The 18,153-nt window shown below is 37.2% G+C and overlaps 2 protein-coding genes across 4 annotated transcripts; both read right to left on the bottom strand.

Moving 5' to 3' along the window:
* Positions 1-232: 232 nt before the first annotated feature.
* On the bottom strand, positions 233-6,247 carry LOC148098393 (uncharacterized). Of its 2 annotated transcripts, XM_087852411.1 has the most exons (7): positions 6,028-6,247; positions 5,489-5,551; positions 5,170-5,206; positions 2,410-3,376; positions 1,924-2,091; positions 1,510-1,605; positions 233-1,021 (listed from the first exon to the last, which is right to left on the bottom strand). In XM_087852411.1, the coding sequence occupies exons 4-7, from the start codon at positions 3,373-3,375 to the stop codon at positions 689-691; spliced, it is 1,563 nt and encodes a 520-aa protein (XP_087708537.1). In that variant the 5' UTR covers position 3,376; positions 5,170-5,206; positions 5,489-5,551; positions 6,028-6,247; the 3' UTR covers positions 233-688. The 2 variants fall into 2 exon arrangements, with proteins under 2 accessions (XP_087708537.1, XP_087708538.1); XM_087852412.1 differs by lacking the exon at positions 2,410-3,376 and having other exon boundaries at positions 6,028-6,183.
* Positions 6,248-7,576: 1,329 nt separating this feature from the next.
* sh3bgrl2 (SH3 domain binding glutamate-rich protein like 2) lies at positions 7,577-17,539 on the bottom strand. Of its 2 annotated transcripts, XM_006797175.3 has the most exons (4): positions 17,263-17,539; positions 13,181-13,366; positions 10,035-10,115; positions 7,577-9,350 (listed from the first exon to the last, which is right to left on the bottom strand). In XM_006797175.3, exons 1-4 carry the CDS (start codon positions 17,305-17,307, stop codon positions 9,336-9,338), a joined length of 327 nt encoding a protein of 108 aa, XP_006797238.1. In that variant the 5' UTR covers positions 17,308-17,539; the 3' UTR covers positions 7,577-9,335. The 2 variants fall into 2 exon arrangements, with proteins under 2 accessions (XP_006797238.1, XP_087708672.1); XM_087852546.1 differs by lacking the exon at positions 7,577-9,350 and having other exon boundaries at positions 9,954-10,115.
* Between the last annotated feature and the right edge of the window lie 614 nt (positions 17,540-18,153).

An 18,153-nucleotide genomic window follows, 5' to 3' on the forward strand; every position in this document is an offset into this window, starting at 1 on the left:
ATTTATTGTTAACTTAAAATTTTTTAATTATATTTTTATTTTATTAATTGAGCTTTACTTAAAAACTATATACTTTAATTTTAATATTTTTGTGTTTTTTGTAGTTTACTATTTTGATCCAACACAATGCAATTATATTACAACCTAAACGCAAATTATATGATTATTAATTAAAAGATATTTATTTTTAAATGTTTGAGTTTAGACTAGTAAAAAAAATTTGAGAAATTCATTTACTTTACATTTTGTTTATTTAACATTTTTTTATGGAAATGTAAAAACATCACAAATGTTTTTATAAAACCATTAACATGGACATGGGCACCATAAAGTGAGCATTATAAATTCGGTGTAGAACATCTTTTTGTAAAATCACAAAGGACAACATCAGTCCTAATAGCATCTTTCTCAAAATACACAAAAATTCAAAATAAAAATTCAAATACTAATCACTTTTGTTTGAAAAAGAAATAAAAAACAATTTTTAAAAATGGATACAAATAAAGATGATCATCTTACAAATAACAAGAACAGGCAGGCAAGTATAGGAAAATTAGGTAAACTGATGGAGTTAAATCCACCCAAAGCCTGTAGTAAACTTAAAGTGCTTTAAATAAAGTGCTTCAAACAAAGTGCTCAGTAACAGAGTGCATGTCCTAACAAACATTGCCTTATATTCCTTCCAAAACTACTCTTTCAGCAACAAATCATTTTTAAGAGCATGTAGGCAGGGTTTCAGGGGTTTGCCGTCATCAAGCCCCATGAAGATTTTTTGGACAAAGGTAAATGTGTGAACCAGCTTCCTGGGGTAGTCTAAATGCAGAGCATAGATCAAGCCAAACAATAAGGCAAATGCATCTGCAAATCTGGGAACATCACGCATCACCAAGTCGCCTTCCACCACAACGGCCATGCTTGAGGAAGTAAAATGGACAGAACTGGTCTGGGAAGTGCCGTCGGTAACCACTGTGAGAAGGGCAACTGGAGTGTCAATGAGGGTCGACTCATCCAATGTGTCCGCCTGGAATAGACACAGTATCAATAAGTAAGGTTGGTTTGAGAGAATGTGACAAGCAAGACCTGTAATCTAGCAAAAAATTCAGCAGTGTAGTGGGTTACTTTGTAACGGGTTAGGGTACTCTACTTTTTTGAAAAATGTACATTAACGCGTTAGCTTCTGTCATTACATAATTAGTATGTTTGTTATTTTTCTAAAAAAAAAAAAAAAAAAAGAAGTAATTTTTTATTTTATGACTTTATCTCAAAAAGAAACTAAATCTTGACTTCAGCCTTGTTTTTGGGGCCACCTGCAGCGTAGCCGAAGTGCTGTGATACGCCTGTGCCCTGCTCCTGACTCTGTGTGTGTGTGTGTGTGTGTGAGGGTTTTCTAAAGAGAGGGTATTTTGCTTGTACAATTTGGTAGCTGCTAGGGTATTAAATTGTATTTTTAAAAAAAACATGGTGTTTTATCTCACTGGCAGAATTTAAGTGATGCAAAAATACACTTACATTACATGTCTTAAAGAATTCTGGGTCCTCCTCCCGCAGGTATACAGGAAGGGCACGAAGCACTGCAGTGCGTTTCACGTTGACATCAGGCGCCTCCTAAAAAGGGAAAAGAAAAGTTCATTGAACACAAAGTTTTCAGGTGTCATTCTTTGGGGAGAATACATGTTTATGAAACTGCATGGCATGTGACTCTACATAATTTTGGAGACATTTCTTTTAAGACAACCTTTCTGTCTCTTATGACAAAGAGTCTGTATCTTACTCATTTGACAAAAATCCTACACAGTATTTTAAAATAATAACAGATCAGAGCTGTAATCTGTATAGAACACAGATGTTCAAAGCAAGGAAAAAATTGAGTTTTTATCAGTGAAACGTTTAATTTGTGTTAATTTTATCATTATCAATATTCACCTGAAGATCATAATGATTCAGGATGGTTCGCAGAGCCTCCGATATCTTGCCAGTCCGTGCAGCCTTCTGTCTGTATAGAGCCATGAGTCGTGGTGTGTGTCTGTCAAGTTCAGCGTAGAACTGGTTCCGCAGGTTGATGTTTGTGACTCGGTGGAACTCCGCACAAATCTAAAATAAAACAGGAACAAAAACATCAACATGAAGCCAAATTACTGACCAAATTTACATCTTATCATTAAAGAGGAATTGCCCAACTTCTGTCTAACCTTGTTTTATAGATGTCCTATTAAGTTTTTTGTTTGTTTTTTTTAAACTGGACCCGAACCACAAGCACAAGTGCATCACAAAGCTGAAATATATTTTTGTTTGTTATCTATTATTTATTTATTTGTTATTTATTTATTATCTGAATCTGAAGAGATCTGCTGAACTTGCATTGTTTCATGTTAAACTGAAGAAGAAAAAAAAAAATCAAAGCACAGATACCTGAGAGTCAAATAGCAGAGCAGGCCATTTCTCTAAGAAGTTCTTTACCATTGGGTTGTCTTGAACAATTTCATGGCGACGAAGTGGAAAGGTAGTCTGCATCAGTTTTTCAATCATTATTTTGTTGGGCTCAGTCTTCTCAACCTCATTTTTTATCTGGACTCTCATATCCTCCAAACTGACCTGATCTTCTCCTCTTGGAAAGTTTGGGAGGTAGTTCACCTCAGCTCTACTGGCTCTTTTTATGTTTGAGTGGGGGTGCTCTCCTTCAGGGTTGTTAACACTCCTCCTGCCAGCGTTGACGGACACCTCCACACATCCAGATCTTACTAGCTTGGTGCGATACTTTCCCATCTTGAATTTTAAACTGGTCTTCCAACCATAACTTCCATTCCTACTTCCAGGCTCTTTAAGACATGGATGAGTGGTAACAAGAGCTTCTGCTGCCAAACCGACATCTCCATCACTCGGATAGGCTTTGAAGGTGTGCATCGCTGAAGCCATGGTCTCCAAGATGTTGTGCTTTTGGGCTCGAGTCAACTTCAGATGTTTTCCAGACATCTCAAAGGCTCTATTTCCCTCCTCAAGTACATGTTCAACTTCGTAAGAAAAGGTAGGTACTGGGAAAGTGTCAGGCCAACACTTCAGACGCTGAGCTAAAGGCACATGAGGAAGGATGTCTGTATCAGAACTTGCACAAGAACTGACATCACTTTCAGATCTCACTACTTTTAGTGTGCCCTTCTCCGGCAACTCTTGAATATCCAGTAGGCAGGTAAGTTGCCCATCAAAGTCGGGGTCTTTGTATTGTAAGGTAAACTCAAAGTCCAGCCTAGGGTTGAGCTTCTCACGGAGTATGGTGATTAGTTCTTTCACCGACTCAGGCCGCTTAGTTAGAGAAACCTTCACAACAACATCTGTGGTGAGGTGAACTCTCAGCAGGAACTTTTGGGATACTGCCATCATCCTATGAATAAAACAAGGAATGGAGATGATTTTTAAAAAAAATGAATTGTCTCATAAGCACTGTACATCATACCATTAACCTTATTATTAGGGATGGGTTTTTATAATCGATTCATCGATTAAAATCGATTCTGGCTTGGATAACGTAAAATTGATTCATTAAAATCCTGAATCGATTTTTTAATATAAATTTATTTTGCCGGAAATGCCAGAATCTCTGGTGAAATCTCACAAAATTTCAACAACCACCAAACAGCTAAGACAGTAAATGAGAGCAGAAACACCAATTCTGCACAAAGACTTAAACACACAGCGCAACCCGCGGATCAGAATCAGTTAGATGTCGCCTTTCTCACAGTCGGGGCTGAAAGCCGACAGCTCACTGATTCTGATCTGTCGGCGGGTCCGCGCTTTGTGTTCACGCCCTTTATGAGCTGATTCTAAAGCTGTTAGTTTAATGTCTCTCCAAACAATATTGACTGAACCAGCAGCAAAAGAAGATCCAAACTACGCTTCACATTAACACCGTCATGTATTCACTCTTACTTTTACTGTTTTGCTTCGACCACGATGCACAGCTCTCTCTCTCCCTGTACTTCAAGAACAGTTTCCCGTCTAAAAATCTGTTTTCTGCATTATTCACTTGCTTGTTACGCACAAGTCTACCATTGTTTACAGCGCTGTCGGCCAACGTTTTTTTTCTTTGTTTTATATACTTCCGAAAAGAAAACCTAATTTCTGCCGTTCAATACTGAACAAATTTAAACTTTTTAAAATTATGCAAAACGCTTAGCCGTGTCTCTAATAAAACCGCTTTAACATCAGAGGTAATGTTCATATGTTGATTAATGGTTTTCTTTCGTGTTTGATGTACTGCAGAATATTTTTATAAAATCCCAGGCCAGGAAAATCGCCTTCATGTTTTTCTGTGTTTTATCCTCAGCTACTTTAACACAAAAGCATCTGCTGTGATGCTCACACCTTTGATAAAGTCTTGCGTGTGTCAGCTTCCTTTTTATAGATACAAAAATATGTAAATATACTGTTCTGAATTATAATATTTCTGACTGTCAAAATTTCCCAGATTCAAATCGAATTGAATCGAATTGAATCGAATCGAATTAAATCGAATCGATTCGGGACCTTGTGAATCGGAATTGAATCGATTCACGAAATCAGTGACGATACCCAGCCCTAGTCCTGACACACAGGCTGGTGTTTGTACAGCTTCCACAAACACAACAATTTTGTATTTTTAAGAAAAATACATGCAATATAATCATAGTAAACACACTAACGCTCACGAACACCACCTACTGCCAACAGCGCATAACATACAACTCCCTTCAGTTACATCACACGTCCAGATTATGAAACTTTCAGTCAAAATTTGAGTTTCTAAACATTTTTAATTTTGAAATACCCCAATCAACGTATGAAGACGGTTTTTGGGGGACATTTTATATGCATTTCAGCAACTACTGAAATCTGCACTTTAAGGGACTTAATGAATGGTTTCTTTTAAAAATTAAAAATGATTGAGTATTTTCACATCACATGAAAATATAAATTTTTAATACAAATTTGGCCCTACAAAAAAATGGAAACTCAGTAACCAATATAATGGAAATTCTCTAAACATGAGCAAATATCACAGTAAAATTGTTGATTGGGATTTACACATTGGATGTATCCTCAGTAATTTTGTACAATTATACAAAATTATTTTATAAGAACGCAACAACTGATGAAACAACTTACTTATGTGACTAAATATGAAGTGTTATAACTTACCACAAAGGTTGAACTGTGCCACCGACCCTTGGTAGATCTGCACATGATAAAAAGATGCATTATAAATAATAACACAGCTATTAATAATTATACTGGCGGGGTACATTTAAGATGTTAATGTCACAAAATAAAATAGACCGGTTGAAAGAAGTACAAGGTAATGGTAATGGGGGGAGCCATGAAAATATATCTTTTCAACATGATTCAGTGTGACAAAGCAGGGGCATGATTAAAAAGAAGAAAAAAAAACAGGTCTTTTAACCTACAAATGTTTTAATGGCCATGAAGAAAGGACTCTTCAATAGATCTTTCAACTCACCTGTGTTTACTGTCTCCACCTGAAATTACTTGCAGTCTTAAGTTTTTTTCTTCGGTCTTCAGCCTTGGAATAAAAAATAAAAATACTGAAAACCTTATCAGCACACTAAATATACAACACCTTGCTATATTTCAATCTGGGTATTACTTTTAATTGTTTAAGATAGAAGTTGCCACTGCTAGCTAAGTCACTTTTGAATGATGCTAATGAGAAGAAAAAAAAAACCTGCCGAACAATGAGGCTGCTGTTGTAAAAACGCCAACTTTCTTGCGTTGGCAATGGGTCGTTAAAATATCACTAAGACACTTTCTTTATGTGCAATTCTTATTAAAACTGTGTTTTAATCGGTTAAAACTGTAAAAATGACGACATCATCGGTTTGAAAAAGAGCGCGAACAACCGCGAACAACTATTCACTACCTGGGTCTGTGCTGTTTAACACAAAAGTGCATTCGAAAACAAGTTATTGGCTTCAACATATTAATATACTTGCTTTTTTACAGAAAAAATAAACATAACGAAGGTTCCGTTTTACTTACAAGTTTCTCCAAATGTGCTCTCCAGTCGCTCGAGAAGGGCAGCCATATTGAACAGAATTTTCTGTCAACGTCGTTCAGGTTAGAGAGAAAACGTCATGACGTCATGACGTACACATGCGGAGCTCGAAAAAAAAAACATTTACTCAAAAATCATAATTAAAAAAGCAGTATTTACTCTTAACTTCTAAGCCATGTACAATTATAACTGTTTGAATCGTTAACAGAACAGAAAAGTTTTAAGTTGTTTCAACTTTGTGACGAATTTCAATTGTTGTATCCACAAACTTTATAAGTCAGGTATACTGTTGGGGTTTACAGTGTAGAAAGGCGTGTATATACCAGGGTTACAACTACAACAGCAATTTCAGCACTAGCAGTATATTATCATGTTGTTGGCTCATATTTGTGCTAACATTAGCCTTTTGTTCTCCCTTAAAAAAGTACTTTATCGGAATACATAGTGGGAGTCACAATGACTTAATGAAATTGGAGAAACTGGTACCTTTGATGCTGTGAAATTAGGCCTACAAACATCCCTTCACCCGTGGACACAAATTTATACATTTCTGTTTTTAATTTAAGGCATTTTGACCATCTCTTTTACATATTTTATAGACAACACTGTATCATCAACACGTTCAACGTCCAACTGTTCACCCTGCTTCAGCTTGAATTGTTCTGCCATTCTTCACAGGTCCACTAGTGGCCACTCCTGTTTCCCCACTGAAAAAAAGCCGGATAAACTTTCCCTCCACTACATTAGATACACCAGTTCAGCGTCTGGTCCATCCAAATGTCCAATCAGCCAATAACATGACAATATCTCAGTGCATTTAGGCATGTAGACAAGATAAAAGCAACAGAATGGGGAAGAAAGATGATTTAAAGGACTATAAATGTGGTATGGTTAATGATGGTGTCAGACAAGTTGGTTTTCTGGGAATTTTCTCACACAACCATCTCTAGAATTTTTGGAAAAAATATCCAGTGAGTGGTTGTTCTCTGCATGGATCCATTCTTGTATCAAGGCTGATGCTGGTGGTGTAATCGTGTATGGGATTTTCTGTAGTTAGCTTTGGGCCTCTGGGTGTCAATCAACAAGTCTGCAGAACTGCGTGATGGTATCATGTCACATGTGCCAGAATCTCAGAGGAATGTTTCCAGCACATTGTTGAATCCTTGCTATGACAAATTTAGCCAGTTCTGAAGGCAAACAGGGTCCAACCTGGTGCTATCAAAGTGTGCCCAATAAAGTGGCCAGTGAGTGTATCATAAGCTGCTCCCCATTGGAAGTAATTCATTCTCTGCCTGAGTTTGCAATATGTCATCTTATATTTCCATTAAGTTCCTGTTTGAGAAACCTTACAGGAAATGTATCCCTGATACCTATCAACAGAAAGCTGAATTCAAAGGGCAGTTCATACAATTTGCATTATTGGCATAACACAAGATAAGACATACAGAGCCATTGAAAATGGATTTTCTAAATGTTCTCTTCAGTTGTCAGTTTGCTATTCTCAGTTTGATTTGCTTTTAAATCAATGCTGACTCTATGGTAATTCTCTTATTTTAATTGTTTTAAATTGTAATAGAATAATAACATGCATATGAAAAACAGAGATGCAAATTAACTGACAATATTATAATCAACATTGTTGTGCAAAATATGCTTTACAGTAATGTGTCACATGAGTACAAATCTAAAAAGCTTCTTACAAGCAGTCGCAGGGAAAGTTGAAACACAGTACATGCAGTGACTTTGTTATTTAACATATTCTTCGCAAAAATTTACAAGTTTCACAATTTTCTTTCACATAAATCAGCAAAACGGGAATGTTGTGATTGTCATGAGTGATGAAAGTATATGATCAAAGCCGTTTGACTGATATATGTGCAACTCAGACATCCTTTTACACACAATGGCACAACATTTAGGGGGAAAAAAATGGCATGTCTGGTTTTTCCTTCATCTGTAAACCTAAAATCAGCTACCATCCAAATCCATCTGACTGGGGAGAGTCATGTAAATAATATAATCAGCGTTGGTGTTGGGGAGCGGGAACACAGAATATAGATTAATGAATAGGAAAGGACAAAGAGCTGGACCTGATATGCTACATATATCAAATTTAAACACACAGAGGGTAGTTTGCTCACATTTCACATTTATAAATATAGAAAGAAGGGGAGGCACAGGTTGTCATTACAAATTCTCAAACTTTCACCAATAACTAGATGATCAATGATCAATCTTGTGTAGTAATAGGATGATACACACTGTCACGGCTCAGTTATTAGTAATTGTGTTTTAGCAATAGCAAAATTTGATTAAAGAACAGAATTAATCCAGATTGTGACACAGCTTAATTCTGTCTAATATGGACTTTAGTGTTAACAACTATTTTAAAACATGCACTGGTGAGCCACAGAACTGCAGATTAACAAAACCCACATCATCCTGCTGTAAATACTCACTAGCACCAAATGTTTATTAATCAACAGCTTAAAAAAGAACACGTACACTTGTACAACAACTGAAGACTGCTGGAGCTGAGCGTCACACAGTGTAGGGAGGTCACAAAGCACTGAGAAAGTTGTCATTTTGATTTTATTTATTTTTTTAAACAATGCCAAGTAAAATCATACCAGGCAAATCATTTGCAGAAACTTTGGCAGTTGATTAATATAAGAGCAAGATCAAGGTGATTCAGCATAAAAATATTTAGAATTCTTATTAATTCTTAATATGCTTTATGATTCTTGGGTCTCATCTGCTACGTTGTCAGGTGCAGTCTTTTGTTTAGATGGCTACTATCACTCTCACAGGTACACACAGGCTTAGGTTGTTTCAGGTTGTCATTAACAGCTGCTGATTGAGACAGAAACACAAAGACACACTGCAGCGGTATATTCAGATGATCTGTTCTACACTGCTGCACATGATCTTTCCCTTCTCTACTCACTGCATTTAGGTTATCCAAAGGGCAGAAGCTGCTACATCGTCTAATAGCTCAGAATATTTGCTACTTTATTCTGAAACAGTGTTTGCCGCCACAGTGTGTTAAACAAAAAGGAAAGACAAACTGATTCATCAAGCTAATCTCCTGTGTCAGTGAGTAAGTCTCTGACTTCTTCAGAGTCAGAGATGGTCGAAAAGTGTTTAAGGAGTTTTTCAAGTCAGAAGAGGTCACACGAGGTAAGTCCACATGTAACGGCTTTTGGCAAAATGCTGTAAGGAGAAGTGTGGAAAAGGAGGCAGCAAGATCCAGGAAGAGATACTAATTCTGGACAAGTACCAGCAGTCTGATCTATGACTCTGAATCCTGTTGGGGGGAAAAGAGAGAGAGAGCACAATAGTCAGTTTGCTTAGTGTGAAAAAGTATTTCTTATATCTGCTGCACCAGTTTTTTTGTACTCCAAAACCAGACAAAAGAAACAAAAAAACTGATGGTCTAATCAAATCACTTCTAACTCAGTTATCCAATCAAGATCTAGGCGAGGAACAGAGATGGGTGTGACTTGGAGAAATCAAATATATGCTTTTTAGTGAGGTTTCGAAATAGGTCTCTTTCATATTTGATAAATAGGTCCTGTAATTCTGCATTCTTTCAAAAGAACCAGTATAGCTGGTCTTCTATGTAAGGACTGACTTTTCTTGCAACTCTTAGCACAAAAGCTAACTCTTTCTGAAGAAGCATCGGAACTATCATTACATAATAAATTCTAGGAGGATATCTAAGTGAAAGACATAAAAGATTAATATTAAGGAGAGGAGATATGCTCACTAAATCCACAACTACAGGATTTCATGATTTTTCTGAATTCTCTATTTTCAACTCCTCAAAAAAGCTGATGTGCATGAAATTAAAAGTATGTAGTACATAAGCGACAAACCAAAGTTTGCTGATGAAGCAGTAACACCGGGGGTTAAATGTGACTGGAAACCATGTCAGCGGTTTGAGTTACAGTCAGAACAATGTGCTTCGTGTGTATGCACATTCACTTACTTTAACAGAGGGTTGGGAACTGAGCCCAAGGAATGCAAATACAGTGTTGTTCTCTTTAGACAGGAAGAAGTCTTCATAGTCCTGTCGGAGGAGAGGAGAATGTTAGGCTTTGAGCAATTGGAAGATTGAAAGGTGGTTATACGCTTCCCTGAAAACCAGGCCTTCTGAGTCTCCTTTTAAAATATTTGTTTGACATTGTAGATCAGTGTTGAGAGCCTTGGCCAGTCAGAGTGATGTCAAGCAGAGCAGATAATCTGCCCCATCCGTGAAACCAGATTACGACAGGATTACAGAGCAGCCTGCAATCTCAATGGAGGACGTAAACTGGCAACTGATCAAAATCACCATCATGTAGATTGCTTAGATTGATGTATTGACACACATCAGTGTAAACTAATGGCATACCCTTAAAATTGGCAAAATCCATGCATCAAGCATTCTGTAAAATGTATACCTCAGCAGACATGTATATTATATATATTAACGATTTGGTGGTATAAAAGTATGGTGACCCCTTTTTCTTTAAATTTTGTTTGTATGTTCTATAAACTTGGAAAAAGTACAAAATAAAAAGTAATTTAAAAAAAGTATGGTGAACCATAAATCATGATATGAACATTAATTTTGTGTTTGCTGATCCACGTAGAGTCATGCTGTCCATGACTTATATAAAACAAAAATATTGTTTTATTCTTGAGGTTTCAGAATACTAACCCACAAAGGATTGGTTGTCTCCAGTGTTGGTCAAGTTACTTGAAAAAAGTAATCAGTAATTAATTACTGATTACTTCCCCAAAAAAGTAATCCCGTTACTTTACTGATTACTTATTTTCAAAAGTAATTAATTACTTAGTTACTTAGTTACTTAGTTACTTTTTAAAAACATGATTTACAACCTGAATAGGTGATAAAGCGATAGATCTTTCAGCCCAATTCTACTTTTTCTACATAATCCATCATACAAAATGTAATCAAATGGAAAAGTCTCTTTTTAAAACTTGTTTTGTTAGTTTTAATCTTTTAACTTTATGCATGAAGCAAAATTTTAATTATATGCACCATTATCTGACTGGAAGAAATTAGTTTAACATTTAAACCTATTTTCTGCACATTCCAGCACATAATAAATATATATATATATTTTTTTATTTTTTTGTGTTTACACTCACTCTTTCAGATGCAAGTAAAACACAGCAGAAAATAAATAAAGTCAAAGACTAGCGGTCCTTTTGCTCTATTTTCACCTGTAAAGCAGGAGTAGAGTAGGCGGAGGTTTATCCTGGTGCAGGTGTGCTGCAGCGGTCAGTGGAAGGATACCGCAGTTTCTCTGTGAGTTTCCCATTACGTCGTAGCTACTCGGTGCTTGCTTGGAAGTTTAGGGGTTTTTTTTCGCTGTAAAAAGAAGTTTTCTTCCCAAGCACAGCGGACACTAATGTTTTTGTCACTTTTTACGGAATCAAACTCAAAGTAAGGTCAGTACTTCCACGCTTTAAACGCTGCACGCTCATACTCTCTCCGCACTCGATATATGATCCATTGTTGATCTGCACACAGCTGTTGTCACGAACATCACACTCGCTTACGTCACTGTCATGAGACATTCTCGCAAGAAAATCACGGTTTTAGTAACGCAGTAACGCAGCGTTCCTACGGGAAAGTAACGGTAATCTAATTACCGTTTTTGCAATAGTAATCCCTTACTTTACTCGTTACTTGAAAAAAGTAATCGGATTACAGTAACGCGTTACAAGTAACGCGTTACTGCCCATCTCTGAGTTGTCTCTGGCAAATGGTAAATTTAGCAAGTTCTCATTCTTTTCTGATTAGAGCCATTTCTCACTTAGAGCTAGGGAGCAGTACACACTGAACTGTGAAATCATTTGCTTTTGTTGGCAGTTGCTTGCTTCATTTATTATAAAAGGTTTTATTTGAAACTGAGTGCAGGAGAAAGAAAAAGCCATGTGTTTTGGGTGATTCTGAGATATAAGCCAAAGCACTCAACTAGCCAAATTTTGCTTTTGATATTTCAGCTATTTTGAACTTTTGACTGTATTTTCACACGTTTTACAGCTTTTCCTAGTGATAAAAACCTAACCCCAAATGGCCATTCATACTACACAAAAGTAATTAAGTGACAGATTAACAGTTAAATGAGAGATTTCGCACAACCTGCTACAGAAATGTCTGCTTTCTAGTGTGGGTTCACTGTTAAAAATGAATTAATGAAAACTTTTTATTTTATAATTAAAGGGCACAATGAGCAATGAGCTACCTGAACCTATCATGTTGAACAACTCAGACGTACTGTTGAATTACACTTCTTTTTCTTATATTAAGACTAGCATTAGAAATTGAGAACTAGTTCATTTACCATACTGTTTCCCGGTAGTTCAATTCCTTGGAATTGCTAGTCTGCTTGCCTATTGATCCTGCAACGTTACAATCAGCTGATTGCAGTTCACGTGTCGGAGGAAAATAGTGGCGCAGTCTACAGTTTGAATATGGACGTTACCTTAATTTTATTCCATAAAAAGATGTGATGGTAAAATGGAAATTGTGTCCAAGACAGCAAAACTGCATTATGCTGCTAACACTGATATCAATAACGCAATTGGATTCAATTCCCCTCCCTAATTAAGACATGGTTAAATGTCTTTACACGGACAGAAAGGAGAGTTTCACTGATCTGGCCCACAATGTAATAAGAGTTGACATCCCTGTTTTACAGCAGCCTTGCGGGAGACAATAGTGTAGATGGAGGGCAACAGTCTTCTAAGCTTTGTAGTGCAGATTTTCTTTCATTTGCTTTTAACCTGGAACAACTCACCCACCACCACAACCTTCAAAGTACAAGGTCAAGGCATAATTTCAAGGCTTAAGCTGGAGATCATTATTGTCATAGATTAATCCATACTGCATTATGCAAGTATGCCTCTGGGGGCAGAGGGCAGTTTTTAGGTGATTCCAGTGAAATCAGTAGATATCTAACCAAGATAAGTCATCATCAGACCATAGCCAATGTTTATCAGATACAACAGGAAAAAAATACAACTGAGAGTCTTGTTAAAAACTGGAATGGAAGATGTGGTCAAAATATATGTGGTTATAAAAAATGTGATAAACATAACCCCATCGCCACCACGTACACCACAGTAGCGATCATCGTTGAAAATCTGCGGAGGCAGCGGGTTGCCCTTCTCTGGTTGCTTATCCCTGGGGATGTTGCGGTACATCCAGAGCCGTTGCTCCTCCAGCATTGTAATGTCTACTTCCTGGAAGTCGATTCGGTTGGCCTCCAGGAAACCAACTACTGCCTGCTGATGTTTCTTTACCTAGATGGCAATTGATAAAAAGAAAGAAAAGGGAAGAGAAAGATAGAAAAATTCTTAAAAGAATCCAAAAAAGAGAAGTGACAAGAATAGAGGATTTTATAAAACCAAAAAGCTCAAGCTCAACTACACTACTTTCCCTCTGTCGTGGTTAAAATGCTCAATATGTGTGTTGTTAAGTACAGTTAGAAATGGTTGTTTTTATGTGTGTGTTTCATATCCATTGCCTCTGTGCACTGGCACCTGGCTAAGCAGTCAGGTATTTAATGCAGTCCTGAAATGACAAATGGTAAACTGACACCAGTAAGAGTGAGTGGAGCGCTCTCTGCCTCTCTCTCTCTCTTACACACACACACACACACACACACACACACACACACACACACACACACACACACACACACACACACACACACGGAGTACAGTGTACGCATTAACTGAAGATCAACTCTGTTGGTAATAAGCAGGATTATTGATTAGATTAGTAAAGGGCGTTGCATTTGAAATCCAATACTCAACATCCTTTTCTACTGTACGTCTTGTCTTATATCAATACGATTGCCAAATTACAAGATTTGGATTTAAGGATAATTATTCATCAGTTACAATCATTATTATTCCATTATTAAAGTAACAAATCTGAATATTTCTCATCATTTAGACACGACTCAATCATTACTGCAACAGATAGTACAGAAAGTATGTTCGCCTGTTTAACTGTGGAAGTACATTTAAAGAGACACTTACTTTATAGGCAAGCTACAACTACAGCTGTATGCAGGACTTTACCCCATTCTTAAAAGTGCCCTATGGATCAAACTTTTTCAGCTGTGGTCTAGGATGGACGCAACTACTCCCTATAGTAGTGACCCAAGTACTCTGGGACAGAGTGTGTTTGTGAATTGTGGGAAAGAAAAGTCCAAGGATATTTTTAGAAGACAGAACACTCCCACACTTGGTCATAAACACACTTTAGATGCACGGTCCAAATGTCTCAGACCTGCAACTGTTGGCGAGTGTTTGTCTCTTTGTCCTCCAATCCTTTATGGACGGCCTTTTCTTGTTTCAGAATATGCAATCATTCAGAGTTTGAAGTCGTTTGGGTAGCAACATCAATCGTAATGTAATACTAAATTCTATTTGCCACTTCCAATTTGTTTATACATTCATGCAGGCCATTGTTGTTTATGCAAGCATAACAATGGACTGCATGCTTGAGCACTCATTATCGTCATAAAAAACAGATTAATTAAAACAATTTGGGCAGAAGACACCCCCCCCATTTCCTTATTTTTCCCCCCAAAAAATCTGTCTTAATGCAAAATATTTTTGCTGTGTTTTTACATTTACTCAACATTAAGGAGCCACAATGATCCTTTTGTTCCAACTTAAAAGACAGCAAGGGATTGTTCCGCTCACTTGGTCAAAAAACACACACCCAAACAAAGATTCAAGTCATCTATTGTCTCGCTCTAAAAGCTCCTCTGTGTGTGGTCATAAGACAGCTTTATCTGGACCGATAAGATACTTCTAGGACAGTAAATGATGGTTACTGACAATCTTTAAAGAGACAAATTGGGTTTTTTTTGTCCAGGTCACAGGTTTAACCTTCACTTCACTTTTACTCCTAAAAGCATACAGTTTGTCACAGTGCTAGTAAACAGCACGGCATATATGAGACGGTTGGTCGTCCTTTGAGGTGAAAGACAGGCAGCGTGGGCCTAAATAATGAAAGAGGTGCCCCCTGTGAGTGCGAGCGAAAGAGTGCATCAGTGGAATGGGTGAGTTCAGATTTTGTGTGGGTGCGTGCGTGCATACATGTAGGATTTAAGACAAACAATCAAGCACACAAGAGTAAACGCGCTGTGTTTGAGAGGACTTAATGAAACATGGGGATTAGTTTAAGAGAGAATTAATCCTTCAGTCACAAACAGGGAATATAAATGACGTGTGATGGAAAAGCACTGCTACTGATAATTAATTACACCTACGTTGGGGATTGGAAATTTTTTATTTCTAAATTTCTAAAATTCTAAAAAACATGCATGTTTTAGGTTTTTTGTTTCTGGTTAAGATAAAGATCAGAAGGTTATGTGCATTTTTTTTTACCTTCACACTATGCCTAAAATTATGTGGCACACAATGATTTTTCCTAAGAGAATGGTTGCCCATGCGAGCCCAAAGCCAACATTTCAACAGTTATTAGGCCACATAATGCAAAGAGTTTTAATTAATAGAAACTATGATCATAGTAGGTCATTTGGGTGATACTTAACACATAACACATCTACTAAAGAGTGGGGGGATAACCTGATTTACATCTCATTCATTCTGTGCTCATTAGATTCCGCCCCACTAATTTGCTGAGATTAAACCGTGAGCTGCACCCCCCACCCAATGAGGACACACACACAGTTTTTCCTAATTTGCAGCATTTGTATTTTCCATTCTCCAGATTTATTAAAACTGCAGCTTTTTATGTCATCTTCCACCATCTCCATCTTTCATTGCCATTATCTACTATATTTTTCCAGCACACGCACACGCCTCACCTTTCATCTTTATTCAATCACATGTAACTCAATTAAAGAGCATTCAAAGTGGATTACATTCACATGAGCTCAATACTGGTTCAATGGTGGACTTATTCCACCGAGCACGGCTCTTTCTTGTCTCTGGGGGAGAAAAAAAAAAGGGCGTCTGTCTGTTTTGAATGTATGTGTCATAGGGTTAAAAATAACTCCTTTGTAAACGCTCAAAGATTGGCCTGCCCTCTTCAAGAGACGAAGCATGATAACATAAATATTACTCATTTGTCCCATTACCTAACTCTTTTAGCATTCTTGCAGGAGTGTTGTGTGATGGTTTTTCTGCCCACGCTCAATATCAGCTGGACTTTCTCTATGGCAGGCAACTGCAGTTTGCCAAAAGGGGCAGCAGGACAGCAGCTGCATCCGGTTCATCTGATTGTGCACTATAATACAGACTAATAAAAATCTGTGAAAACCTGTCAAATGTTAGAAACAAATCATTTTTACAATAGAAAGGAAAAAAACCACAGAAAAAGTACTCCAACTAAACTTACACTGGACATGAACCACAGTTCAACATCTCACTGGGAAGAATCACACTCTAGCTGCCAGCAGGTCTACTATTTGTTTATCCCATAAAAAACAGACTGTTCTTTGTGTTTATACATCAACCTGATCTGATAATAGTTTTAATATCCGCTCTAATATATTCGGGGATGCCACTTAATCACATGGACTTAAATGCCCTTTATATTTATGCTGGGTCAATCAGACAAAACTAGATATTTACAGGAATTTCTGAGGGTATAGTTAACGTAAGAAGAAGAAGTAGGGTGTTTCTGTTATTTTGTCAGTACATTTAGAGGAAGCCTAACGGGATCATCATGCTTGTTTATGCCCACAGAAGAGACGGGCTTGTTTGTTTGAGCTTCGCTGTGTTCCTTAAACCTTATACGAGGCCACAAGCCAGACTAATTGTAATACAATTGAGATGCAAGTGCATATACAGTGCTTTTAGAGAATTAAAAATGAATGAATGAATGAATGAATAAATAAATAAATAAATAAACAAACAAATAAGTAAAGCTTTTAACAGGTTCTGTCCACAGCACAGACGAAGACTTCAAAGTCCACCTAACCAGAAATGCGCGCCTTAGCTACCGAGCAGCCTTCTCACCTATCTAAATGATGCCGACTGATTTCAGCGCCTGTCTGCAGTGGCTGAGCGCGAACAAGCGCACTCTTAGTCCCATTACATAATTGAGTTCAGCCGATAAAGTGGCAGTGAAGATTTACGCACGGCGTTTCTGAATGCACTGTTTCCAAGCACCTGTCAACAAGTTCTGTGGCACATTAGCAAACACTCACCGCGAGAGAGCCAGTTGAGGAGGCGACGTAAACCTTGATGACCATTTTAATCCCGAATTACTGTCAGACGATCAGCAAAACAGTTTGGTGGCAGCGAGCCTCGTTTATTGCCACCCTTCAAAAAAAAAAAAAGAAAAGAAAAAAAACGCTAAATTTGTGAAAACTATGAAAATGTGCTTTAGATGAGCAAAGACACCAGGCTCCAATATTCAAACTGAGCCATCACAATAACACAGCGTGCGCTTCTGCTGACTGTTACACCCACACCGCTCACAGCTCAGCTCAACGCACGTCATTACATTAAAAGGAATATATAAACAACATCCATTTCCGGTCTCACTTTCAAATTAAAACAACCATGTCGTTAAGTTACTGAAGTTAATACCGAAGTATTTTTGTGCCTGATTTGTATATCTTTTGTAAGTATACTCCCGAGTCATATTCAGGTGGATCCACCATAAAAGAAATTTATTATATAAATTTATAAAGGTCAGCACTTTTCTGGTGAAGACGTTGCTTTTATGGATCAAGTATATTTTATGAGCATTTCCATTTTAAAACCATTTTTTATGCAGCTATAGGCCCAAATACTCCAAATGCAAATAATATTGTTTTAATTAAGAGAATTGTTGTTTAAATTAGGCGTGTTTTGTGCTCTTGTTGTCTGGTATGCACGCACCTGCAAGTAAAAAACTTTTTATATTCACATAAAAACACATATAGTTTTTATTCAATAACCCCCAACCCAACACACACACACACACACACACACACACACACACACACACACACACACACACAACTGCGATAAATCCTATATATTTACAATACGATTTAATAGTTCTTTTTCGGTCATTTTTAATGATCACAACCATCCATAACACGTACAAC

This window comes from Neolamprologus brichardi, chromosome 15 (genome assembly GCF_056152115.1).
Source record: "Neolamprologus brichardi isolate AB-2024 chromosome 15, ASM5615211v1, whole genome shotgun sequence".
Classification (NCBI taxonomy): Eukaryota; Metazoa; Chordata; class Actinopteri; order Cichliformes; family Cichlidae; genus Neolamprologus; species Neolamprologus brichardi.

Excerpts from the sequence above, each read along its gene's own strand:
- LOC148098393 (XM_087852411.1), bottom strand. The coding sequence starts at position 3,375 with ATGATGGCAGTATCCCAAAAGTTCCTGCTGAGAGTTCACCTCACCACA. Across the intron at positions 1,606-1,923 it reads TGAATCATTATGATCTTCAG|GAGGCGCCTGATGTCAACGT; the intron begins GTGAATATTGAT and ends TTCCCTTTTTAG. Across the intron at positions 1,022-1,509 it reads AATTCTTTAAGACATGTAAT|GCGGACACATTGGATGAGTC; the intron begins GTAAGTGTATTT and ends TGTCTATTCCAG.
- sh3bgrl2 (XM_087852546.1), bottom strand. The coding sequence starts at position 17,307 with ATGGTCATCAAGGTTTACGTCGCCTCCTCAACTGGCTCTCTCGCG. Across the intron at positions 13,367-17,262 it reads CCTCAACTGGCTCTCTCGCG|GTAAAGAAACATCAGCAGGC; the intron begins GTGAGTGTTTGC and ends ATTGCCATCTAG. Across the intron at positions 10,116-13,180 it reads ACGATGATCGCTACTGTGGT|GACTATGAAGACTTCTTCCT; the intron begins GTACGTGGTGGC and ends CTCCTCCGACAG.